The sequence below is a fragment of the Protomyctophum parallelum genome, assembly GCF_964188405.1.
Source record: "Protomyctophum parallelum genome assembly, chromosome: 6".
Taxonomy (NCBI): domain Eukaryota; kingdom Metazoa; phylum Chordata; class Actinopteri; order Myctophiformes; family Myctophidae; genus Protomyctophum; species Protomyctophum parallelum.
In genome coordinates this window covers 36468510-36495808 of record NC_139701.1, presented here as the reverse complement: position 1 = coordinate 36495808, position 27299 = coordinate 36468510, and the positions used below count along the sequence as shown (strand labels likewise).

Here is a 27299-nt window from a genome sequence, read left to right as displayed (position 1 = left end):
TCAAGTCTCAACCAGCTGTGCTGATGCAGTACATGCAGTACATCCGTTGTGTCTGCTTCAAGACTGTTATCAGTGTTTGCCATTCATAAGGTAGAGCTGCAATCAAATCACAGTACAAGTACAGTACAGCGAAAAGTATGTTTGGTGAGATGCGAAAATACTGTACTGTACTGTACTGTACTGTACTGTACTGTACTGTACTGTACTGTACTGTACTGTACTGTACTGTACTGTACTGTACTGTACTGTACTGTACTGTACTGTACTGTACATTGACAATACATTGAATCTCATCTCATCTCAAATGCAAAGCACAAAGACCTCTGTCAAAGGCTTCTCAGATGCCAGGATTGAGCTGACCAGATAGGGATATTCGGGTGTGGTGGCAGGACTGATGTTTCCTCAGATCTTTCAGAGGGGAACTGGTCATTTCAATAAGTAGTGACTGCTAAGCCCTCAGGGACATCTTGCTAGGAACCCGAAGAGGGTATCAGGTCATCTGTTGACATGGTATCCACGACCAGGACCTCAGTTTCAGTTGTGCACATGAAGACTTGAAAGTAGCCAGACCAGACATGCTTGATTTCTTCAAGGCTTGCCCCAGGATTAAAGTCATCAAGGTTACATAACTTCATTATGACAAGACATTATTTTATGGACATCAAAACAGACTTAGACTGTAAGATCCTTCTCAATAAAGGTAAAGCAAAACATAAAATAGCTATTTATGGGTTTCAGCCTAATTATTTCATCATTTATGTCAAGATATGAATTTCAGGATATGTATAGACTCAGAGTCTAAGAGAGACTAAGATGATCCTAGACTAAATTGTGAAACATGTAGAAAAAAGTATAGACATATCCTCATTTCTTTCACGACGCAAATCAAAAAGGTGGCATGATTGCACTATGGTAACAGATTAATTTCTAAACATCACAAACATAGACTCTTAGATCACCTTTTTAAGTTAAGTAAAGCAAAGTTATAGTAATTTCTTGTTTTGGGGAATAATTAGCTAATTATGCTAATTTACATGTTTATATACTTTTATAACATATGTCATTGCATTTGTGTGTGTGTGTGTGTGTGTGTGTGTGTGTGTGTGTGTGTGTGTGTGTGTGTGTGTGTGTGTGTGTGTGTGTGTGTGTGTGTGTGTGTGTGTGTGTGTAATTATAAGTGTGGGTCTGGTCCACAAGATTCGATACACCACCAAGATACCCATGTACCTGTCTAAATACTTCCTTAATGTAAACGAAGTCCACACCCACAACACCAGAGGGAGTGCAACAAACCATGTACAACCCAGATTCGGCACAAACAAGGGACTAAATTCTTTTCGCTCCTATGCCACCAAAATGTGGAACGCCCTACCAACAGTCATTAAGACATGTGAATCCCTTGACTCCTTCAAAACCGCTCTCAAAGGGCACCTACGGATGGCTGCAATTCGAAACTGGCCTCTGTAAAATCTGAATCCCCCCCACCCCCTTTTCCCTCACTGTATATTGTATCTTTTCCCTTTTTTGCTTCCCATATGATGAATTTAGCTACATAGAAATGTCTATTTGTATGTCTCTAAATGTTTGTATGTCTTTAAATGTTTTGATGAATTGAACAATGTGGACCCTGTTGTAAACAAGTGTAATGCTTAATTGGGTCGTCCACTCACAGTTGACAGTCTTTGTATTGAGTTTGTGCTTAAAATGTACTGTAAATTCTACAAACTGTTAATAAATATTTCAATCAATCAAAAAATGAATCAAACATAATTGTAACATGATTGTCCCAAAAAAGTATTAAAGCTACGTTGAAAATGCTATCATGTCTCAAAGTACTTATATGGACCCAACAAACAAAAAACAAACAAAAATGGTATCAAAGAGATTTTGCCACCAAAAATGTCCCTATGACTATATGGTATTTATTCAAATTAAAAAATTATAAAAACGACACTGACAAGCCCATTTGGAAATGAAATGACTCATTTCCGACTCCGTACCTGCTACCATGCGTGATGACGTCATGAAACTATAGCGCCCAATTTATGCTCCGCCGCGAGCAGGTGTCGCGCGTCGAAAACAGCCGATCTTCAAGCTCACGGCGCGTCGCGGATGCGACGCACCGTGAGCTTGTAGATTTACTGTTTTTGACGCGCGACACCTGCTTGCGGCGAAGAAGGACTTACCTTGTGGACCTTTACCTCCAACGACACGCCCCTCTCTCCTCTTGTCTTCAGGTAGGTTTAGAAACTTCACAAGTAGTTTGTAGTTAGATCACTCGGCTGTACATACATACAACTTACTAACAAGACTGCTTCTACCTGTGAACTACTGAGTTTGTTCGTTTTTACGTGTGCGAGGAGTCTACTGGACGTTACTCTGAAAGTTTACAGGTGAGTTACTTTAGGCTTTGTAATAGCTAAGGGTAAGGCTTTGTTGACACACATTGACAACAAAGAATAATGAGGTGCGGCGAAATTAAATGATTGACGTGTGTGTGTGTCAGTGTGTGTGTGTGTGTGTGTGTGTGTGTGTGTGTGTTTTGATTGAATACTTTAACAGTTTGCAAATAGTACAGTGGTACGATGTGCTAAAAGGATAACGCAGAAAGCTATAAGGTATTCAATTTGTGTGTGTGTGTGTGTGTGTGTGTGTGTGTGTGTGTGTGTGTGTGTGCGCGCGCGCGCGCGTGCGTGTGGGATGCCTTCAGACTCAGAGTAAAGGACCAATTGACTTGGCCTTACTTTACTGGTTCTGCAGACTGCCACACATGCAGGTTTCTGCCTGCCTGCCATAAAATTGCACAATAGTTTCGACTCCCTGCATTCCCAGATAGCTGCGTAGCTTACTTGCCTTCCAACTGAGTGACTGCTGTGATTTGTATAGTGGTGTTTGATGGTGATACTGTCTGCCTGCCTGGTATTCATCACAATTTAAAACAAATATGATTGCCATTCTGTAAATCCCACTACAGTTTGATCTGTTTCAATTTGAGATTTATTTTCTTATAAAACGGTATGTGGATCATTATGGCTTTTGTCTAGGAAATTAAGACTTTCTGAAGGGCTATCCGGCTGTATCAAAATGACATTATTCTGTGATTAGTTAAGCAAAGAATATAACCATGACAATGACATACAATGGCAATGAGGCTCATTGTCAAGTTAGTGTTTGCGGTATGTAAACAATGTTGAGGACATACCTTTGGTGTTCCTCTAGTAGTGAAAATAAACTGTAATTACATCCACTCTGTGGAATCTGGAAACCACAGAGTGTTTCACAACTGTGGCCTTGGACAGGTAGTACGTGTGTCTGTGTCCAACTCCAAACCTTTTTAAAAGGGTGCCATATTAGAAAATATGAAAACACTGACCCAATTAGGGCCAACTACATATCCTCGACTGACATATAATGTGCTAATAAAAAAAATGTAGCAGTAATACAAGTCGGGTATGAAGCCTTCTGACCCCAGGCTGCATTTGGCCCGCGGGCCGCACTTTGGAGGAAGCCCCTTTGTTATTTTTGTGAACCATTGAGCAAAAATGTATGTTGCAGTCACATGATGTACAACTAGTCAGTCAGAGTAAAGACTTGTTTGATTGATGCTCTGTGAAAATATCACATTTGTTTATTTTGTTATTGCATCAGGCCACTGTACAATAGCTCAAAGTTTAGCTCACATTTGATGTGAACAGGGGGCACAAGAAGATATTTGATAGAGTAGTGCAGGTTTATAGCACAGCAAATACAGTACATACGGTATTTCCCATTGTCTGTATAGAATGTGTCATTCCTATTAAGAAGTTAGTGTTTCCTACTTATTACTTACTGAAGAAAGTGGCACACTGTCACTTTCAGTTCTCTGCTACTGGGAAAGGTTTATTCTAGTAAGTGTTCAGTATCTTTAACTTTTCAAACAGGCCTATTATATTTGATACCTCTGAGTGTTTTTGGCACTGTCCCATTCCCCTCAGACCTATTAATGATTCAGTATGGCTAGTAGTGGTCCAAAGGCCAGCTGTTCCACCCAACTAAATACAAACACTTGAAAAACACAGTAGCCTAGTTCCCTCTTTCCTTGCCTGGATTTGTTGATTTCGTTTAACATTCCTATTAAGAAGTATTACAAACTACTACTACTGAATACGATTTCAAGGCATAAGTTTCCCTTGAAGATGAAGATGTGATAAACAGTGATACAACACCATCAATCCACATTAGTTTACAGTAGTGTAGAGAAATGTCTAGTTAGCTGCCTCACCCCTTTCCTCCTCCCATGCGAGTAGGGCACAATTCAAAGGACCAACCTGTGCACTTGGTTTGGCAGGGTGCTGACGATCAATTGCACGCACACAGTGTTAGGCCTACTGTATATTGCTACTGTAATCTGCATTATGCTCTGAGCCATGCATAAAATGTGTGCCATGTAGAATAGATACAATCACAGTTCCAAGTATAGCCAAATGGCTGTTTCCTGGTCCCACAACACAGTGTGGGTCTGTAAGGGAACCCAGGAACTTTTACTCAGGGCTCTGGTGTAGCAAACACTGTCGTCAATTATTAACGGCCCAGTATTCTCATTCCCCCCTGCGTAACCATAGTGCCGAGCTCAGCTGAACCCAGGCAGCAGCTTGAGACCTGCTGCTGCCCTGTGGGAAAGACCAGTACCTAAACAAACCGCTCACATGCACACAGACACACACACACACACACACACACTGAGGACTGACAGTGGGAGCCAGTGGACCTTTTTGACTTCATGATTCCTTCAAAAACAAAATAATTGAGGATACAGTACCTTTGGAATATTCGATCCTACAGTAGCTGCTGGGAATGGAAAAGAAACTAGTTTTTTAGCTGGTTTATAGGGTGTTTTGTTTTGTTTCTCTATGCTTATTATCTTGCCTCTTTGGAGAATATTTCTTTCCAGGATTGTATAAAGTTGTAGTGACTATATCCTGCTGAGACCTTGACTACAAAGGCACTCTATTTCTTTGACTGATTCCAGTTTGCTCAGGAGATAGTGTTGTGTGTTTCTGTGTGAAGTAAGACCAGGGGTGATTCTGTTGGTCACCGGGGATCTTTGTTTTGTTTTGGAGTTTTTTTGCACTTAAAACCCTGCTCGTATCACCATGAATCTCAATCTGGCTCAACGAATGAAACTGATGAAGCATTTTGGCTCCCTGCCCCCAGAGCCTCCACCACCACCACTACTGGTAGTACCTGTAAGTGGATTGATCTTCATGCTGTACTATACTTGACTATCTTCTCAAGCTTACCAATACCATACTTTGTGGGCGACTACATTGTCATATAGATTATCACTAGGAAGGGAGAACATTCTACACTTTTAAAGGTTTGCTGACCAAGCTAGCTTGCTTTTGTTTTTGTACCTCACTTCTGAGAAACAAGGAGTGGTGAAGTTACCCCTGCCAAGTTGCCAACAGTAACAATGATGACATCACCTAGTCTCGATGACAGTGTTTGAATTTGCCCGTCCCTTTGAGCAGTGTTGTTCAGAGCATTTTCCATAGTTGTATCTGTTCAAGTCTCATATCCTATTTGACTGGTTTATGATTACCTATTTTATCTCTCTCAAGGTGTTTCACCTTTTCAATTGGATGTGGGGAAATTATGCATGACAGTTCCCCGGCAATAAAGTCCAATAGAAAGTCCTATGCCTGTATGACAGGTCCCCGGCAATAAAGTCCAATAGAAAGTCCTATGCCTGTATGACAGGTCCCCGGCAATAAAGTCCAATAGAAAGTCCTATGCCTGTATGAGTGGGCATAGCTGTATGGGGGAGGAGCCCTCCTGGGTTTTCGGCCATGATAGGTGTTTTGTTTCTCCCCTTGCTACTAACAGAAGAACACCACAGCCAGACACATTAGATATTGATAACCTCAGGGAGATCGGGTGTCAGCTGGACAGCGGCCCTCACAGGGTCTGAGGGTCATCGACACACAGTTGATCTGACGAGGAAGTAATCAGAGCTGGGGGGAAAAGTGTGGGATCTTTGATTTTGCCAAGACCGCCGGTTTCAATGTTGCCATATGGAATATAAAGAAGTGGCTGTTTACTGAGAGGAGGAGGCCACAGGTGTGCTGCTGCTAGGCTTAGTGATCCCAGTGGGGAAATGGAAGTGAGGTTCAAAGAACAAGTGGTGAGTGGGAAGCTCAAACATTTATGGTCTACTGTTCGATGTCGAAGTACTTGAAAATGGTGTGATGATGTTTACATTCTAGCTGTGTTTATTGCTTCCCCCATATGAAACTGTCACCCGCCTACAGAACTCTACAAAAATCCTGAGTGTGAGTTAACTCTCAGATTATACTGTAACTGTAACAATGGAGTGTATGTTCTAGCTTTTAGATAAACATTCTCTACACATAGAAGGCTTCAACAAGGCCTCCACCCACCATACGGTATACCATCATAGAGCTATAAAGGATAGAGACCGAACTGGAGCGTTTTGAAGCACCCGGAAGACTTCCGGAAGTATAATTATAACTCAATGGCTCGAGTGAGCGGAAGTTTAGCCTAGCCTAGGCTTACGCACGTGATGTCATGAACCTCCAATAAAGTGCTGCAATTCCACATTTCGCCAGTAGGTAGTGGCATCTTCAACGTTGCGCCTTAAAGGGCGCTTGTATACCATAGGCAGCCAGCAACAGTCACTTCCTGTTTTCACCTGGCATGTGTTTACTGACACTGACAGGTATTGTTACTGTTTGATTTTGATTGTAACACTCAATGGACTATTACAGCCAGGGAGCTTTGTCATATGCGCCATCACCTTTAGAGTCACTGTGACTTTAGGGATAATTTCAATATAAAACACATTAGTCAGGGAATATTATCAGAATAATGTCAAATCTGGGAATACATTTCTTATCAAGAATGTTCTTCACCAATGTGTTTGTAAAGGTGTGTACTAACATATCCCACATTGGTTTCTATTCAACCACCCTAGGGGAATTTGACAGCTCTGCTGAAAGTTGGGGTGCCATCAACAACCAATACAAGGCAAAATGTTCTAAATGTCATTATACTTTAAGTAGCATGTGACGTGTCAAACTATAAGCAGCTCTCCCCTAGGGTGGTTGAATAGAAACCAATCTGGGAGATGTTAGTAGACACCCTTACAAACACATTGGTGAAGAACATTCTTGGTAATAAATGTATTCCCAGATTTTATTAATATCCTCTGACTAATTAATATTCATTGTGTGCTATTGTCCAAAAGCCTGATTTGATGTTAGAAATCTCAGCTTATTTTCAGGAAAAAAATCACACCCGTGTGAACTGAGTGGTGCAACTTCCCTCTCCCCCTGCCTCTCTCTCTCTCTCTCTCTCTCTGTAATTAGCAGGCAACAGTGCAACACTATCTCTCTCTCTGTTTCTACATAATTATCCAAGGCTGATTTGCATGGTTCATTATCATTCATTGTTTCATTGTTTCCCCTATTCCAATGGAATAGATGTTCTCTGTAGCTCAAAGATCATTTTGCGCTCTTGGTTTCAATTCTTCTGACAGATACAGTTTAATGGATCACCGATTCGGCGGCCCTCATCTTTTTGCCAACCTGTATATTGATCAGGATTAATCCTGTTGTTTTTTATTATGCAACCTTTGCATACTAGATTTCTTATAAAATGACCACAGATGGTCTTTAAGGTTGTGAATATGGGCAGTAGTACATCATAGATTTTATATGAAAAGGAAAGTAAGTTATTTTAGTGTTCTCTTTGCTCTGTGTTGAGAAAGACAGTTATGTGCAGTCTCCCACTGGTCGCTACACCTTCAGTAGGCACTGGGATAAAGCCATGTTTATGGCTGTTTGAGGTGTGTAGTCATGTGCATTGGACCTTCTATCTAGTGCACGTGGGTCGTGGGTGCATGATAAATGTTCTGTTTGGAACCTTTATCATCCAGGCCAAGGGTGGGTCAGGACACTGTTTTTTACCCACGCAGGGACTGGTGTGATAACGTTTACTATTTGGAACATTTATCAAACCGGGCCCTCGGTAGTTTGCTTTTCATCTTGCTGTACACACATTTATAGTATGTGTATAGTAACAGTAATAGCAAACTGTATGTCAAATACCAATGTCAGTGACCACAGCCAGCTCTCATGTTAGACATTATCCCCATGTCCTTTTTTCCCCTACCATGTTCTGGTTCATCATTAACTTGGTCAAACAAACAGTCTACTGTTCACAGGTCACATACAGTGTTCCTGTGCTGCTGTTCCTGCTTGTAAAAGTCTGTTTACCTTGCTGGTGTAAATGTGTGTCACTGCGTTCCACTCCCTACTCATATTATGGCCTACATGTCTTCCTCATACCCTCGCTATTTGAATAGAGCATGGTCTAATTTGGTTGGTTAGTATTCAACAGAACCAGGTTGTGCTTCAGAGTAGGATAGCTGGCTTTACCAGTTTTGTGCCCACATCTTTGTCCAAGTAAGAAATCCTCTCTGCGGCTGACATATATTGCATACTGTTACTCTATATAGGCCTGCCTGCTTGTTGTTTGGTTTTGAAATGAGCTGGAATGCTGGAAATGGGAGTCATGATTGGTATGTCAGTGCAGCAAAACAAATAAGACAGTGTCTGTCTCCAGGTTGGTCTGCTGCGCTTCATGTTAGAGACACACCACTGACTGAAAATAAACCTATAATGCATTTGTGTGTGTCAGCTCAGCAAATGGTTACGGTATACTGTTCAGAATAACAAAAGACTGTTAACCGAAAGCAGTTGACTATCTACAAACACTCTAGCGTTTCACCAGCTCCAGGGGCCAAGTGTGAGTGCACTGTTTACAGAACGTGAAGGGCACAGATATACACGGTGTACTGTGTAGAACAGACACAGAATCCCTGTTGTAGTGGGAGAGGAGGGAGTCACTTCAGTTCTATACGCTCTATTTCTGCGCACAAGTTCACCGAACAACCCCCTGGTGTCATATGTCACCGCCACCACAGGGACATAAGAGGTGAGAGAGAGAGGGAGGGAGCATACACGCATTCCCACTTTCAACGAAGCCCCTCCCCCATACCTGTCAGACAGGAATGAGACAGGTGAGTGCATGCTTAGTGTCATACACTGCTCTTGCTCAGCTGTTGTAACTCTGTAAGTAACAACGTCTTGGACTCTTCTGACTCTGTAAGGGCTTGGACTCTGCCATATGTTAATGCAAACTATCCTTTGGTTGGTTGGTTGACATAATTATTGCTAATGTGAGAGCTTGTTTTTGGATTTTCTCTCAGTATGTGAGTGAGTATTATGGCCATTTGACCATTGTGTGTCTCATCATTTCTGTGCTGTCATTTCAGAAACCAGGTATGGAGGAGCTGACAATATGGGAGCAACATACAATAACGCTGAACAAAGTGAGTAGGCATATCTCATTCACTGATTTGTAGGTTGTGACTTTTATTTTTACCAAAAGTTTCAATGCAAAAGATGAAACCACAAGGGGTTAGGGGCTAAAACGTCGGGAAAATAAACCTATGTCCACTACTTTGAAAACCAGTTCTGATACTGTTACTATGATGTTACTATGCCCATATGAAGGGCCGTCCTAAATATTTAGCTTTAAAGTTTGTTAGGTCCTTAGTTTACATCCTAGATGACTATTTCTATGTACTTACTGTATTACATGATGTATTACTATTACCTTGTGGTGTTCTTGCTTACTGTAAGGAGCTCTGGATTAAGAGCATCTGCTAAATGCCTACATTGTAAATGTAAATTGCAGTAGTTCTGTTTTAGTTTTTTCACTCAGTTCATTGAATTTAGATTCACCATATGTATTAAGGCAGAGATCTGTGATTATCTGGCTCCATTAGACTTAGGTTGAGGTTCATACGTAGTTGAACTGTTGTTGTTTTTAAGAATGTATTGTTAAAGCTTTTGTGGGGGGGGGGTTGAGTTTCACCGGTCTTCAGAACTATCAGTTTCACCACAGCAAATTCCTCAGTGTTAATTGAACTGTAAAGAAGGGGGACAGAACACAGAAGGTCCATTTTACACTGTGGGTTAAATTAAGGGGGAAGGAAGGAATTCACAGAGACACACCCTGCTACAGTCTGTAGCACCTACCTGCTGGCTCAGGTGATACAGTTGAGCGCTGATGGAATGTACCCTTTCTCTCCTATCTCTCCATCTCCCACACATGGCTCTCCCCCACTCCACACTGACATCCTCTCCTTTCCCATATTATAATTATAATAATGTCTGTCTCTGTCTCTCTCTCTCTCTCTCTCTCTCTCTCTCTCTCTCTCTCTCTCTCTCTGGTATTTTTTGCTTTGTTATTTTTTTCTCTTTCTTTATCTACATCTCCTACCTTCTTAAATCCAGGATCCAAAGTTTGGGTTTGGCTTTGCCCTATCAGGAGGCCGGGACAAGCCCAACCCTGACACTGGGGACACGGCTATAGTGATCTCAGATGTGCTGCCTAATGGACCAGCAATGGGAAGGCTGTTGTGAGTTCATTATTATTGCACTGAAATTACTTCAGTTCAGGCCTTATCATGATTATTTGCATTCACTGACCCACATGCATGAATTAAGATACCAGAAGGGACAAAAAATACTACACACACACACACACACACACACACACACACACACACACACACACACACACACACCAATATATATTCACACATTTCTCACAGGTTATCACACTGACAATGTTGTGCCTCTACCCTATAGCACCAAAGATCACGTGGTCATGGTCAATGGAGTGTCTATGGAAAACGTCCACTCTAACTTCACGATTCAGAACCTAAAGTCATGTGGAAAGACGGCCAACGTAGTGAGTAAACCCTTTCTACCCCTTTGGGAGAAGATGTTGTTTGTTCTCTGTCTGTAGTGATTGATTTTGGAGTTTTGATCCATGTTCTTCCAGACAATGATGAAGCACATGAAGAACTTACTTACTTAATCCTCTTCGTGCTAGGTAGCACATAAGGTCTTCACCAACGAACGCCAATGCTGTCTGTCTTCTGATGAAGCAAGCATGCAGTTTAAACGCATTGGAAAACTGTAGCCTAACACTCCATCTCTCTGTCACACATCTCTCTCTCTGTCTGTCTGTTCCCCTCTGCAGACGGTGAAGCGTCCTCGCAAGATCCAAATCCCAGCAACCTCAAGGCCAACCCGGGCCGCTTCTCACTCCAACCTGCTTGACGCGGGCGCCCCCACTCGACGGCCACGGCGCTACTCAGATGGCAGCGACAAGGCCAGAGACTCTGAGCGATACCGCTACCGCGCACGCAGCTCCTCGCCGGATCGCAACGGACACACGCTGCCCCTCGTATCGTCGGGGTACAAGAGACTGCCACGCCAGGACGTAGCAGAAAAACCCATCAGAGCCACCCTAATTAAGAAGAAACTCACAGATGGTAAGGAGAAATGAGCACAGAGAGAGATGGGTTACGACTTAGTCTCAAATCCTTATGCTGTTTGGAAGCACCTGGCGGCTTCTGAAATAATATTGGTGTATCTTGTTGTCTTCTTGTGTCTGCAGAATATGGACTAAAGCTGGGCAGTCAGATCTTCATTAAACACATGACAGAAACAGGCCTGGCTGCCAAAGAAGGCACATTGCAAGAGGGAGACCTTATTCTCAAGGTGAGAATAAAGAATCTGGCTTTCTCAGATGTTAGTAGTCAGGATATTTGTGTTGATGCATCAGTGGCGGCGTGGGTGGCTCAGGGGAAGAGTGGCTGGATGGTCGAACCCGGGCTCCCCCAGAGTTGGTGTCGAAGTGTCCTTGAGCAAGACACTGAACCCCTAATTGCTCGTGATTGGTGCCTTGCATGGTTTTTGCCGCCATCAGTGTATGAATGAGGATAAAGGCGCTATATAAATGCACCATTTACCATTTAGTAAAATAATATTGTAGCAGCCTGGAATGGATGTTGTTTTTCTTTTTTGTTGTACGAAAATACATACCGTTTTCAATTCACATAATTAGCCCCTATTATTCCTGTGTTCAGATAAATGGCATGACGACAGAGAACCTGTCTCTGCTGGAGACCAAGCACCTTGTGGAGAAGAGCAGGGGCAAACTGACCATGATGGTTCTCAGGGATGACCGCAAGTTCCTGGTCAGCATTCCAGAGGTGGAGGACAGTGCCCCCAACAGCGAGGAGGACCGCCACAAAAACAGCAGCTCGGAGCTGGAGGGTGAGTGGAGAAACCGAGGGGAACGTGTGTGGTGAGATATTGTGTGTGAGATATGGTTGTTAAATACCAATGTGTGATGTCATCTTAAAGCACAATGCCCATCTTTCTCCTGTCAGACATTTCAGACCTCGACACAGACATTCCTGCTCCTAGAGACAGAATGTCCCGCCCCCCCACCAGAGAAAAACGGACACGCAGGTACACACACATATACGATGCTTGTCTTTGTTGTTCTCTAGTATTATCAGGTTCTCGCCTCACCTTATGTGTACATTTGGCTTTTCTAATCTCTGCCTATCTTTGAATCCAGAACCAGAGCTGAAGCACCGCCTCCAGCCAAGTCCCGTGACTCATCCCCGGTGCGCTCAACCCTGACCCGGCCTCCCGCCAAGGCCCACTACGCCACTCGCAGAGGTCAGTACTGCAGAGAATAGCTCTCTCCTAACAGATCCAGGCTCAGTCGATCTATTACACACTAAAAAAAACAAACAGGTTCTCGGATAACTAGAGTACCAAACCAAAGTTGGCACCCCCAGAAGCTTAGAAATATTAACGGGGGACACCCCGTCGATAATATTGATGACACAGAGCTGTGTTTTCACGGGAGCCTACATGGGAAATGATTGTAACCAAAGCTCCGACATCTACTGTGTGAGCAGAGCTTGTTTGTTTGTCTAAAGCAGCTGGAAATATGTAATGGAACAATATGTTTTTACTGTTGATCTTGCTTCTCCAGTACCGTCAGAGTCTGAGTCCGATCGAAGTGTCTCCCCACCTCCTGCCAGGAGAGACAGCCTTGACACCAGGGACCACTCCAATAAATACAAGTCAGTGATTTAGGGAAAAAACCCATTTGTGTTTACTTGTATTCATGACACTTTACGAGCATTGAATCCACATAATTCACCAACTTCACTTTCATGCATTTAGGCATTATGAAGGTATCTACGTATTAATGCATAAATATGGACTTCATAGAACGTGTTACTCATCTTTGATTCCAGAAGTCTGTCAGGAGTCTCCACCCTCCCCAGGCTCGGGGGGACCTCGGGGGGAGCCTCTCCTTCCATCCACAGCTGGACCGCCCCACGCCCCTCGTCCAGTGCCTCCCGGCCCCGTAAGCCTGTCTCGGACTCGGACTCGGACCGGAGTGCTTCCCCTCCCCCACGGAGAGAGAGCCCTGCACCTAGAGCCCACCTAGATTCCAGATACAAGTAAGCACAGCAATGCATACAGTAGTAGTAGTAGTATTGAACTGAATTTGTTGTAGTAATCACATCTGTCCACCCTCTACTGTACCTGACTCTTCCCTATTGTTTCCCCTCCGATTTAATTTCGATTGTTGATCCACATTCCTGATTCTTCGCACTTGCTTGAGATGCTAGCAATTTAATGGTATATATAATTTTGGTGTGACCGTGCGCAGATTACGCCGGCATTTGAGAGGATTTTGGAACCGGGTCACCCTGCCTAGTCAAAATTCAGACATTGTTATCACGGCACGTGATGACATATACTGCTCTAGTAGAGCTGAACTTTCATCTCTTCTGTGTGTCCTACAGAGTTCTTCCTGACCTGCCCCACCTTGGAATGAGAAGTGGTTCCCCCATCACTGTTCGCCATGAGACACTTCGGCGTGTCAGCTCTCCCGTTAGAGACGCACCGCCAGGTTAATACACACAAACACACACACACGCACGCACACACACACACACACACACACACACACACAAACCCCAGTCTAAACTCTTTCCCCCAAGCACTGTATACACATAAACCCTATCCCCAGGCCCCAAAACTGTTTAAATTATTTAATTGGAGTCCTTCCGAAATGGAACTTAAGTGCAGGTTATGATATGGTAACAACTACAACTCAGCAGTACCTGCCATCAATGAATCTTATCTATGGTCAGAGCCTAACCTTAAAGCTAATGTACTGTACCACACGCTGCTAACATTAACATTAAAGCTACCGCATGATGATACCATTAACATTAAAACTACCTCTCTGACAATCCCTAGACTCTGAGTCGGAGTCAGATGGAAGTTCGGGACCCCCCCAGAGGCAGGGCACCCCCCACAGCCAAGACTCCCGGAGCAGATACAGGTATAGATGAGGGTCCCACTGTCACGTCTTCCTAGCCCCTCCCCCCTCAACAAGACCTCCCGGACTGGGACGCTGAGCAAACGATGCATGTTATGCATGTCTTCATTAGCTAATCATAGCTTTTTTTAGAAATTCTTTTTTTAGAAAAATTTCCTTGTGATTTTAATTGATTTGGTTATTTTGTGTTTGTAGAATCCTAGTCTTGAGTTGTATTTGACTGTTGTTGTTGTGTTGTTGTTGTTGCTTTTTGACCGTATACTGCGTGATACCTTTTTTATTATTTTATTTTTATTTTATTTTTTAAGCTGTGTTTGATTTTGTTAAACAATGAAATAAAATGACTTCCACTGATCACGTTCTTATGTGACTGTATGTTGATGTTCCAGAGGGAACCACAATCGCTGTTTTCAAACGGCCTGATGAAAAACAATCCCCATATCAACTCCGAGTAGATATAGCGTGTTCAGGAGGAGCCTGGTGGCTCAAACACTTCATGCACTTCTTATGAAGTTGCGAGGAGCCAGGCTCAAATCAGTGTGTCCCCTATCTCTGTTATGACAGCTTCCTGTCTCATTACACTCTCATATATTATCTAATATATCAATACAAATGTCAACCAAGATAAGACGGCGTGTTTCGTATGACGTGATAATCACATCAACATGTGCCAGAAATCTTTTAGACCTAGTACTGCAAGAAGGCCAGGTCAAGCGGGACCAACGTTGCCGAATGAATTGACCCCTTGCTTTTTGTCGATACACTGTGATCAGTTTTAACGCATGTAAACCGCCAAAGAGAGGGCTACCCCCCCCCCCCCAGAGACGCTAAGGTGAATATTCAATATTCCACCTCCACCTATCATCATATTAGCCACGCGACCCCCCCTCTCCAAACGTAACTGAGATCTGTTGTCTTCCTCCTCCCTCACTCCCACCTCCCTCTGTTCTCTTCCAGAGTCCTCCCAGATGTCTCCCAGCCTACCCAGGTGGAGCCACCACGCTGGAAGGCACCCAGCGTAACTGCCAGCATTCCACCACAGAAAGGTGGGTGTGTGTGTGGGGGGGGGGGGGATGTGGGTGGGTGTGCGTGCATTCGTTGACACTAAAGCCCTAACCACACCAGAGGGTCGCCATGCAACTCCTTGCAACTGTTGTTACACTTACAAAATGTTAAATAAGTGTGAACCCATAGTCATATTCATAGCTAATAAGCAGGTATTTGGCAACTAAATTGAGATATGGCATGTTTTATCACACAGCCCCAGAAATGACGATTTACTTCTTGGGCAAGTGGGCATAACCTGTGTGTGTGTGTGTGTGTGTGTGTGTGTGTGTGTGTGTGTGTGTGTGTGTGTGTGTGTGTGTGTGTGTGTGTGTGTGTGTGTGTGTGTGTGTGAGAGAGAAATGACTATGAGATGAGTGTACAAAGTGAGTGTTGAAAGTTTATTGAAGGTGCATATTTCTGTACACAGCTCACTCTGACTCAGAGTCGGAGGCCAGCTATGCAGCTGTCCCGCGTAGGGACTCCTCAGACAGTGGACACTCTAAACCAGCCAAGAACAGATACAGGTATGGCTGACGGGACAACATGAGTGTGGTTTGAGGAGCATGGTGCTGTGATGTCACTGACAATCTATATTAAAACCAGGTGCAGGTACTGTACCAAACACTGGGCCTGTAGCATGCAATCCCATATCCAAACAATTGCACACTCCAGTTGTGTACAAAATAAATAATGCATTTGACCAAAGGTTCTTGATGTTGCATTTCATAGAAATAAAGCTATTTATTTTAGGTCACTGTCTCAGTGTAGATAGATATGCAAAGATATATCGAGGCAGGATGTTAGACTGGTTTATCTGCTTAAGACACAGATGACTGTTGTCTCAACTCAAACAACTCTGTACATACATGACCTGACACTTCCTGCAAGAAGTAAGACATTGAGGGCCTTTGTGTGTTTTTAAACTTGAAACCTTTTCTTAGTTGTGTATAGTTGGGAGGGGGGGGGGTGTCATTGATCAGAATGTTATTAATTTCATTGTTTTTTACTTTTTATGCAATGTAGCACTTTGATTTGTGTCAAATTTAAAAAGTGCGTAACAAATAAACTCCATTATTATTAGTCACATTCCATTTATAAAATCAAATAAAAACTATGGGCCGGGGTATATCACCCAGTGCTTGTATTACTGAATCAATTCACTGGGTTTCTTGGTATCCCCCTCCCAGAGTTCTTTCGGAGACGGGGTCTTCTCCACCCTCAGTGAAACAGGAGCCTCCTCGACCAGTTCTGCCGCCCAACAAACCACCTCCAGATGGTCTGTATGCACCACATCCTATCCTCTCTCACACACTCTCTGACCCTCCCTTCCTCAAACATTCATGCATACATGCTTGTTCCTTTCACATTTGTACCTGTAATTTCTAAAGCACTTTGAGACTTATTGATTGTTAATATGATATCTAGCTTTTCAAACATGTTTGAATACGTTTGTAATCTCGTAAGTTACTTGTGGTTCTGGTTTCTGTTTTACTAGTTCACAAATTATGCAGCAGGTGCTCAGTGAAATCATTAGTATTCTCTCCCTAGTTTGAGTGGTAAACATTCATGTTTATCAGCAGAGCAACCGATGGCACCAGCAGAGTTGTTGGAGCTGGTGCTAAAGGAAAGGGACCGCCACAAGAACACTGGCTTTTATTGCATTTTGTTTCGCCAACTCGTTCTGTGTATGCCCTATCTGGTCTACATACTTCACCAAATAAATGAGAAGAGGGACATATTATATTTATTTGTGAATTGGATATGGTCATATGATATTGTCAACCTGAATATTGCTCACATACCTACATCAGGAACGAGTTAACAGCTAACACTGAAGGTGATGTATATGCTGGAGTTATACCTGACTGCTGTAACTTTGTCTCTTTTAGACTCCTCAGAGTCAGACCAGCTGTCCCATCTTAGGAGGTCTGGGAGCTCAGGACGGGAGAGCAACCACAGGTAAGAGACCCTGAGTAACATAACAAAGCAACAGGCCGCTGGGCCCTGGTGGTGCATACTGTACATTTGAGCAGTAGCTATTACACATACATAGACAGGGTTATGGTCTTTCTCCCTCTACTGTTTTCCTGTTTAGCAAGTTCCCATAGGAATGACATTCCTCTTACAAATGAATACATTAACACAATGATTTGACGGTGTATCTATAGTAGAATACATTTTCCCTTTATAGATTTTGTTATATTTTGAATGTGTATTCAGATTATGTCACGTTCTCTACTGCAGCATTCCCAGAGCTACTAATGGAACTGGCACAATAAGGTCAGGGATTTCAGTGAAGAATAACCCCCAAGTCTACTGTGAGTATCTGTTTGTTCTATGGAACCATTGCAGTGCTTTCTGATTCACCTGTGGTTGGCTGAAGATTCTAAACAGTTTGAAATCTCCTTTAGCCAAGCCCGTAGAAGAGCCCATCTATTCTTTACCGCCAGACTCCTACCCTACACCAAATCTAGGGTAAGTAACATACCGCCAGACCACAGACCACATTTACACTCTCAACACCCTAATTGACAACCAAATAAACAAAAACAAAAGCAAATTATTCTCCTGCTTTGTCGACATTCGATTCAATTTGGCATGAGGGTCTGATGTACAAACTGTTGGAAAGTGGCATTGGGGGGAAAACCTATGACATCATAAAATCAATCTACACTAACAACAAATTACTTTTTCCCCCAAAGCCGAGGAGTTAGACAGGGATGCAGCCTGAGTCCAACACTCTTCAACATATATATCAACGAATTAGCAAAAACGTTAGAACAGTCTACAGCTCCAGGCATCCCCTTGGCAAACACAGAAATAAAATGCTTACTTTTCGCAGATGACCTGCTGCTGCTGTCTCCAACCAAGGAAGGACTACAGCAGCAACTTGATCTCCTACACAAATTATCCCAGACATGGGCCCTGACAGTGAACCTAACTAAGACTAAAATCATGATATTTCAAAAAAGGTCCAGCCGACAAAACCATAATTCTTTCCTAAATACAATCCCACTAGAACAAACAAAAAACTATACCTACCTTGGCCTAAACATCAGCAGCACAGGGAACAAGAAGGGCATTCTATGCCATCAAAAGAAACATCAAAATAGACATCCCAATTAAAACCTGGCTTAAAATACTGGACTCTGTGATAGAACCAATCTCCCTCTATGGTTGCGAGATCTGGGGACCATTAGCAAACCATGACCTTGAAAAATGGGATAAACACCAAACCGAGACCCTACACACAGAATTCTGCAAATCCATTCTCTGTACCCAGCGAAAAACACCAAATAATGCATGCAGGGCAGAATTAGGACGATACCCACTCATAATCAAAATAAAAAAAGAGAGCACTTAAGTTCTACAACCACCTAAAAGAAAGTGACCTAGATGCACTCCATAACAAGGCACTCACACACAGCGAAACTAGAGAGATGCCCCTTCAGCCAGCTGGCCCTGGAACTCCGGGCACAAACACAAACAGAGCCACGAGATAGAAAACCCATTGGACTAAACCAAATTATAAAACAGCAAAAGGAAAACTATCTGACACATTGGAACACAAAAGCAGAGTAAACTAGAATGCTATCTGGCCCTAAACAGAGAATACACAGTGGCAGAATACCTGAGCACCGTGACCGACCCAAAACAAAGACAAATCTTAACTAGGTACAGACTCAGTGAGCACAGTCTCGCGATCGAGAAAGACCGTCATAGGCAGACCTGTATCCCGAGAGAATACAGACTATGCACCCACTGCACAAAAAATTAAGTGGAAACCGAGCTACACTTCCTAACCATCTGTCCATAGTACCAAGATATCAGAGACACATACTTCCCACAGATTACAACCACACACTGAGATTTTGAAAACATGACCAATGCCAAAAAACTCCCATATCTCCTGGGCGAAGTACAACAATGTGCAAACACAGCAGCAAGATTTGTGAGTTTCTGCGATAGGAGAAGGATATCAAATGGAACAAAACCACCCTAAAGACTAATCATTGTGTATATCCCTGCACTATACCGGCATCGAGTGATCTTTCTGGGCCTTTCTGTGTGGAGTTTGCATGTTCTCCCTCTGTCCCCTAGGGTAGGTATAGGTACCCTCACAAAAACATGCAGTAATCCTGGTCTCTAAACTGCCTCCCCCTGGCCAGCCCGGGCAGCGGGCGCCTGATGGAGGGGCAAGGAACTGGTTGGAATAACGTGTTCCTTTCACGCGCTACGTCCAACCAGGGAAACTCCCCCCTGTCAGGTGCAAAAGGAGCAACTTGGACACTCGGGCATGAAGGAAGCATGAGTTCAAGTCCGTTGCTCTCCCTAGGTTGGCGGAGGGTGTGTAGAGCCCAGGATCACATTAGATAATTTACACAGGGGTGAAAAATGGGTTACAAAATCGTGGGATAAAAATAAAAAGAAATTGATCTATTGAAGATTCTGACTTTCAAATGTACATCATTTTTGTTTTGATTGTATTTCTCTATTGTTGTATTGTTCTTTCTACTTTGGCAATGTAAATGTATGTTTTCTCATGCCAATAAAGCCCTTTGAATTGAATTGTGTACATAGATGTGGCTATAATTTATTCTGTTATTTCTTATGCAATTAATATGATATTGTTATAATAAACAAACTCAATTTCCGATCCTCCACCTTTTCGCTGCCCATCTCTCTCTCTCTCTCTCTCTCTTTTTCTCTCTCACATTTTCAGATACAGCTCAGATCTGAAGACTGTATCGTTTACAAAAGAGGGCAGCGTGGGTCTGAGGTTGGTCGGTGGCAATGATGTTGGCATCTTTGTTGGTGGCGTTCAACCCAACAGCCCTGCCTACGATCAGGGCATGAAGGAAGGGGACCAGATCATGCAGGTGACACACCCGTTAAGAGTTATTTTTTTGTTATTAACACATGTGTTCCACTGCAGAGGACGAGGGCCAGCTGCACAGCACAGCCCTGATAACATAGTTAACCACCACATGAATCCTAGGGTCCCAATTTTGGCACGTCATAAATTGATTGTAGTGTACATTCTGCTCACTGCGAGCTTTTATATTTTGTGGGAAGAGGTGTAAAGGACGGTATAGACGTCGTGGGGGAACACAGTCAATGAAGTATATAGGGTTGTTGTACTGTGGGCAGAGACTGATGATAATGTCAAAAAAAGGTGTTGGCAAATGAATAAGAATTGAGAAGGAATTATCAGATTGTCTTTAAAGTACTCTCTCACATTATTGAGGAGATGATTATTTATCATCTAAAACCAAGATAAGTTAACGGGGTGTGTGCTTGTTTCTGTGTAGGTGAATAGAATAGACTTTGGCCATTTCACCCGAGAGGAGGCTGCCAACTTCCTCCTCAACATCAAGAGAGGGGAGCAGGTGGAAATCCGCACACAGAACAAGATGGATCGTAAGTATCATTACAGTACAACGATTTCTCACAGATACTATATCTGTGTCTTTACTATAGGGCAGGGTAACAAGAATTGAAAGAAATAGGAACTCAATTGTTATTATGCTATTATTATTATTATTAAATCAACTTATTATAGTTTTTTTCTATCTAAAGAAACAGATGGCATTAGGAATGTAAGGGATTTTAGCATCTGTACATCTCTTCTTCTGCCAAACGTAATGATTGTCATTTTACAGTTTATAAGAAGATTCTCAAGTCTAGCCTGGGAGACAATTTCTACATTCGGACTCACTTTGACCACGAGGCGGAAGGCAACATCGGCCTGAGCTTCACCAGAGGAGAGGTGTTCAGGGTGGTGGACACCATGCACCGTGGAAAACTGGGAAACTGGCTAGCCATCCGTATGGGCCATGACCTGCATGAAATGGATAAAGGCACCATCCCCAACCAAGTCAGGTCAGAGGGACATATATGTACATATATACATTAAAGGACTGATCAACTGGGTTTAGTTTTAGAATATAAAAATAATATATTAAGTATAAATGTAAATTCAATGGTACATTTATATGGCACCTGTATCCAAAGTACTTTACAATCTGCATTCAAATAAGATTGAACCACAATTAACGAATTGACTAAATGCTATAATATATATATATATATAGTGTAATTTATGTATTTACTATACACTGCATATTGCAAAATGCCCATTCCTGTACTGATTTTACTGTACTCTCTCCCAGGGCTGAGACCATGGCCAGCCTGGAGAAGGCTCAGAGGGGCAGTGGAGACCGGCAGGCCCAGAATTCAGCACCCAGAGCTGAATTCTGGAAACTACGGGGGCTCAGAGGTGCCAAAAAGAACATTCGCAGGAATCGTGATGACTTACTGCAGCTCACCATTCAGGGCAAATTCCCGGCTTATGAGAAAGTGCTGCTCAGAGAAGGTTGGTGTTTTGTTGACACTCGTCTGCATGTGTTCAAACAGGACAAATGTCAGTGTCATGTAAAAGACAAATATATCTTTTGTATGATGATGAACATAATGCCACTAGACAAATTTCACTGATTACTTGTTGAACTGGTTCTGATACTGTTGTAACTTGTATGTCTTCAGCCAATTTTAAAAGGCCTATTGTTATCCTGGGTCCTCTAAATGACATTGCCATGGAGAAGCTGGCCAGAGAGTTGCCTGATGAATATGAGATGGCAGGTTAGTTGTATGTCTTGTATTTTCCAATGTTCCACTGTTATTAAGTTATTTTAAAGATAAATGTAACCTATGCTTCTCATCTTTGTCATTTCATATTCTTATCTGCTTTCCTTTTAAAACAAAAATAACGTTGCTTTTTTATGATTCTTGTGCAATGACAGAAATGGTACCCCGCAGTGGAGGAGGGGACAGTGGATCTACAGTTATTAAATTGGACACAGTGAGGAAGATAGCTGAGAAGGTGAACACTAAGTGACATAAATATTTATAAAAACAAGCATTTCATCGGTTACCTGACTGGTTGATTAAGATTGATTAAATCAAGACACATTCTGGACCAGACCGTTGCTGTATATGAAGCGGAATGGAAACCTGCTAGTCTAAAGATGTTCTTATCTGCCAAACGACCTGATTATACTGTAAAATAATATAATACAAAATATTCTGTTTTGCTTGCTTCTCATCGCCTCATTCAAAACAGCCTATTTTATTGGTTGTGGCATTTAGGGCTGCAACTATTGATTATTTACAGTACTTAGCGATTGTAGATCTGCTTGTAGATCTGACCATTCTAATCATTTTATTTAACTTATCTTTTATAGCCGATTTAAATTAACTGTCACACCCATGCATCCCTTTGACTCTCAGGACAAGCACCCCCTGCTGGACATCACTCCCACTGCAGTGGAGAGGCTAAACTACATCCAGTACCACCCAATGGTGCTGTTCCTGGACCCTCACAGCCGCAAGGAAGTGAAGGCCATGAGGCAGAGGTACAGCCCCAACTCCAACAAGAGCTCCAGACGCCTCTACGCACAGGCCCTCAAGATGAGGAAACACTGCAGTCATCTTTTCTCAGGTAACACCATGTCGTTCCCCCTGGTAAACTCACCGTAAGGACACCGTTGTATAGGCCAGTGTTTCGCGTTTTCATGACAAGGAACCCCAAATGAATGTGTTTGTTCCATGGACCCCATCTGAAAATATCTTGCAGAATTGTGTTTTCCACTTTTCTTTCCTAGATATTTTGAAAATAGCACATCTACGAGCTCAGAACACGATGCAACACGTTTTGAGCTTGTAGATTGACTATTTTCAAATAGCCTATGTATATATGTTTAAAGTGGTTGAACTGATTTTTATGCTATTTTAACTCATTTTGCTGGGGACCCCCTGATGGACTCCCGAGCGTCGCTGGACCACACTTTGTGCTCCACTGTTGCATATAGGCTATTGAAATTCAATACAATGAAATTACAGCTGTTTAATAAAAAAATTATATAAACGAATGCATTTATATCACAAAACAAACCATGACCTTTTAAAGACAATGAAGCTATAGACTAGAAGGGTGCCCAAAAGGTAGATCGCGATCTACCAGTAGATCACAAAGGCTGTGCCGGTGTAGACCACATGACATGCCCTTAATTTTTTTTAATTAAAATATAAAACAAATATCTATAAACACAAATCACATAACTCCTTTTTGGCAGCTGCCACTTGAATTAAGGTGACTTGATTGATTGACATCAAGAAGGGCCTGTCAGCTCCAAACCCACAGGCAAACCCACAATGCAATGCTTTGTTTTCAAGTGTTGCGCACAAACGTCAGTAGCATTACAAAGTTATATAAAAATGTGTGAGGCAAAGAACAGTTTCAGCACCGGTCTCATAATTAGTTTTGGTCTTGTTGAGCTGGTCATTTTAAAAGTCAAAGTCAAAAAAGTGTGAGCACCCTTAATGATTTTCAGACAAACTAACAGACAAATACTGTTAGATATTGGTTACAACCTTCTGCTCTGTGGCTCCACTTATGAAACAGTGACATTTTCTGCTTTAATGTGAGAATAATGAAATATTTGATTACTAGCAGGTTATGTGTGATTTTGACACTGTGTTAATGTTTTCTGTCTTCTTCTCTCCCTCCCAGCACGTGTCGACCTCCAGCCCAGCACCAATGTTTGGTATGATACGCTAAAGGACAAGATCCGCCACCAGCAAGCCAAACCAGTCTGGGTGTCTGAGGTTGCGGTAAGATAGTCACACACACACACACACACACACACACACACACACACACACACACACACACACAGGAATGAAAGAAACAGCCGTGTGATTAAATTGACAGGCATGCACTTTTTTTTGTGTTGTCAGTCATGCACTTTTGAAATCAAATTATATAATGAATGGATTTTTTAAAAGGTTTTCTAGTCCCAGTGTTTTCATAGAGGACCATAGTAATCCATCATTCCAAGTAAAAATATGAGGATTTTCTGCTGCGGCAGAGATAAGTCACTTGTTAGGGAAGTGAATTGCTATAACTTGCTAAATTAGTATGAATGGAAGGCTTTGTTTAAAGTCACAGGAAACTTTACTATATGCATAGCCCTTATTCCATTAGGCTAATGGGTGGAAACTAAAGCTTTTAATATGAGAATAATTTGTATCTTCAACTGTTATTATTTTTCTTTGTCATACATGCTGAAGTTGTGTGAAATACTTTAAATAAAACAACAACAATCCTGTGCCTTTTCTAATGCAGTTGGAGAGTGGTGCAGAGCAGGATCTGGAAACACTAGACCAAACTCACTCGGACTACCTCAGTGCTGCCAGTGACCTGGAGGACACGGACGGAGAGGCCTTCACCGATGGAGAGCTGTACACCGATGAAGACCTGGACGAGGCCTTTCACAGAGACCAAACCTTGCCGCGGCAGAGCTCCAGAGCTACTGGCGCCGCACTAGCCCGATCCTCTGAGCCTGCCTCGGAACGCCACAACTCTGACATGGACCCGGAGCCCGATAGTGACTCCTACATGCCTAGAGAAATCCCACCTTTGATGCATGTACCAGAGCCCAAGGCGTCTCGACATGGGGATTACAGCCCACCTCAAATCGCTGTTCCAGAGGAGGCTCCCTCTCACAGGAGCTACTCCGATTCAGATTACAGTGCCAATGAAGAAGTGGCCCCCACTACTCCGTCAGATGGACCCCCAGATTTTATAGCCCCTGACCCCACCACTCTGAACTCTGTGGCTGAACCTCCACCTGTTGAGATGGAGCCTGAGAGTCCTCCACCCATCACTTTGTCTGTTATTGAAGAGAAACTAGAACAGGTAAATATTACATTTGGCATATTTATAGGGCTCCAGTGATTTTAGCCATATGTCTTAAAGTTGCTGTAGACAGAGTTTTGTAATCCTAAATGACAGGTGTATATTTACAAAATTGCTTTAAATTGGTCTTGTCCCTCTAGGCTCGCCTTGCAGAGCCACAAGTAGAAGCAAAAGACAGGAAGTCTCCTCAGTTCCTTGTGTAAGTATTCTTTCAGAGTCCATTGGTACATAGTCAGACCACAATGTGTTTAACCACTTACCCACAAATATTCTCTAAATTATTTTAAAAATACTGCAGATCGACAATTTTTTGAAAATCTTCAATTTTCTGTTCACAGCTTTGGCCGTATAATGTATGTAAACATAGACCATTTTCCCATGAATGGCTTTGTTATTGAATTTGAGTCCCCCCCCCCCCCCCCCAACACACGCACACAAACACACCCCAAAGTCATATAACAAAACAAAAAAATAAACATGCAGTGGTATTTGGTGTATTTAGTTTAGTTAACCTACTGTATCTCAAGCACATTTCAAGTCTCTTGATTTTATCATTCTGAAGAATCCAATTAATGACTTCCTTGAAAACAACTAAACTAACAGTATGCTATGGAAAATGGTCTGCAGTTATGGTCAATGAGCTACAAATGCTAGACCTCCTGTAAGGTATTTTATTTGTGTGGTAATCTGTTCCTTTCTGCTATAGGCTGGCTCATCACCAGGCTCTTCAAACCAGACGCACACAGATCAGAGGCAGCGACAGCTCTGAGGAAGAGGAGGAGGCGGAAGACTTTGAATGGGGTCCGGCTACAGAACTCTAGATTCGACATTTTAAGCGCAATTGAAGCACAATTTAACAGTGTTCTAGAAACTGGGCCAACTTGAAACTGGACTGCAGATTTCCCAGTTTCAGAATAAAGAACTTTGAAGCCAACAGTACCAAGGCCATTACTCTACTACAATGGGAACAAAACGACAATGTCATTCCCCACTACTCTGAAGCTGTCTTTTTAAACATTAATAGGAATACATTTATTACATTTTTATCCAGGGGAAAAAAACTTTGTTTGAAAATGTTTGTGGGGCCAATCTCAGGGCCTCATTCAGGTGTGGGCTATGGGAGACAGGTATTGTTTTTATAGTGTTTGGGTACCCCCCATTTAGATCAGTCAGGAATGCCTGGTTTGTTTTTTTATTTAAATAGCTCATTTTAAATCATATTGCTATAGCATGTATCAGTTTAACAAATTCTAGTTTTATTAGAAATGGTAACATCTTATAGCTATTGATTCATCGTGGCACTGCACAAGGTTCTTTTTGCTACAATAAACTTTTTTTTCTTGATTTTCCTGCATGTCTTTCTTTAAGATTACAGTATATTATTTATTATTGATGATAATAGCCAACATATGTTGTGTTGATAATTGCAAATATCAGTGTTTATGAGTAACTATGAGTCCAAAATTAGGCTATATGTGGTTGATTGTGTATTGATGGGTATACCGTAGCAGGGGTGCCCACACTTTTTGACTTGAGGTCTACTTTTACTCTATGGCGTAGTCTATTAAGCACAACACAAAACAGCTGTGATATGTTCCCATTCAGTCCTCACTTATCACCGGAAATGACCCCCCCCCCAACTGTTTTATGTTATACCTGCATTTTTCTTTTTGATTACTACTCGTTTCGATACGATGGTTTTGCATATTATTGTATAGTAGACCGGTGCCCAGTTGTAGAGCACCGAGTCGGTAATGATTGAAGTTGGAGATCCATGCCCCATCCGGCTATGCAATACCCGTTCCACCCATCTGTCTGTGTCCCCTTTATGCCCATGGAGATATATCTGTCAGTGCCGGCCCTGAGCAATTCGATGCCCTAGGCAGGTTTTTTCCCGGCCCAAATATGGAGTGTTGTGATGTCAGAACTGGCCAGCTCCATATATTATGGACAGACTCAGAGGGGCTTTTGAGGCGGGTCTGGACAACCGTTGGTCCGACCGACTCGACACACCTGTGGGGGTGTGGAACGCAAGTGTGTCAAATTTGAAGTCGTGGGGCGAACGGTGTCTCTGATTACTGTACAGAGACATGGACATGGTGCATTTATAGATGGATTATTGTCTTTAAATGTCTCAATGAATTGAATACACAGGCCCTCAATGGAAATAACAGGCTTTCTTTGGGGG

At 42.5% G+C, this 27299-nt stretch overlaps 1 protein-coding gene across 2 annotated transcripts; it reads left to right on the top strand.

Annotated features, from left to right (window-relative positions):
• The first annotated feature begins 2242 nt into the window (after positions 1–2242).
• tjp3 (tight junction protein 3) lies at positions 2243–26455 on the top strand. 2 transcript variants are annotated; one of them, XM_083767315.1, is made up of 30 exons: positions 2243–2393; positions 9338–9394; positions 10365–10489; positions 10722–10824; positions 11119–11413; positions 11539–11642; positions 12011–12200; positions 12317–12398; positions 12511–12614; positions 12937–13027; positions 13205–13414; positions 13763–13869; positions 14223–14307; positions 15262–15350; positions 15779–15875; positions 16539–16627; positions 17241–17310; positions 17596–17669; positions 17763–17826; positions 20081–20231; positions 20664–20772; positions 21015–21234; positions 21525–21727; positions 21898–21993; positions 22155–22234; positions 22642–22852; positions 23924–24024; positions 24539–25111; positions 25252–25310; positions 25818–26455. In XM_083767315.1, exons 2-30 carry the CDS (start codon positions 9347–9349, stop codon positions 25930–25932), a joined length of 3945 nt encoding a protein of 1314 aa, XP_083623441.1. In that variant the 5' UTR covers positions 2243–2393; positions 9338–9346; the 3' UTR covers positions 25933–26455. The 2 variants fall into 2 exon arrangements, with proteins under 2 accessions (XP_083623441.1, XP_083623440.1); XM_083767314.1 differs by having other exon boundaries at positions 20075–20231.
• The last annotated feature ends 844 nt before the right edge of the window (positions 26456–27299 follow it).

Coding starts and splice junctions, on each gene's coding strand:
- tjp3 (XM_083767314.1), top strand. CDS start 9,347: ATGGAGGAGCTGACAATATGGGAGCAACATACAATAACGCTGAACAAA. Junction 12,201..12,316: donor CAGCAGCTCGGAGCTGGAGG/GTGAGTGGAGAA, acceptor TTCTCCTGTCAG/ACATTTCAGACCTCGACACA. Junction 15,351..15,778: donor CAGCATTCCACCACAGAAAG/GTGGGTGTGTGT, acceptor TTCTGTACACAG/CTCACTCTGACTCAGAGTCG.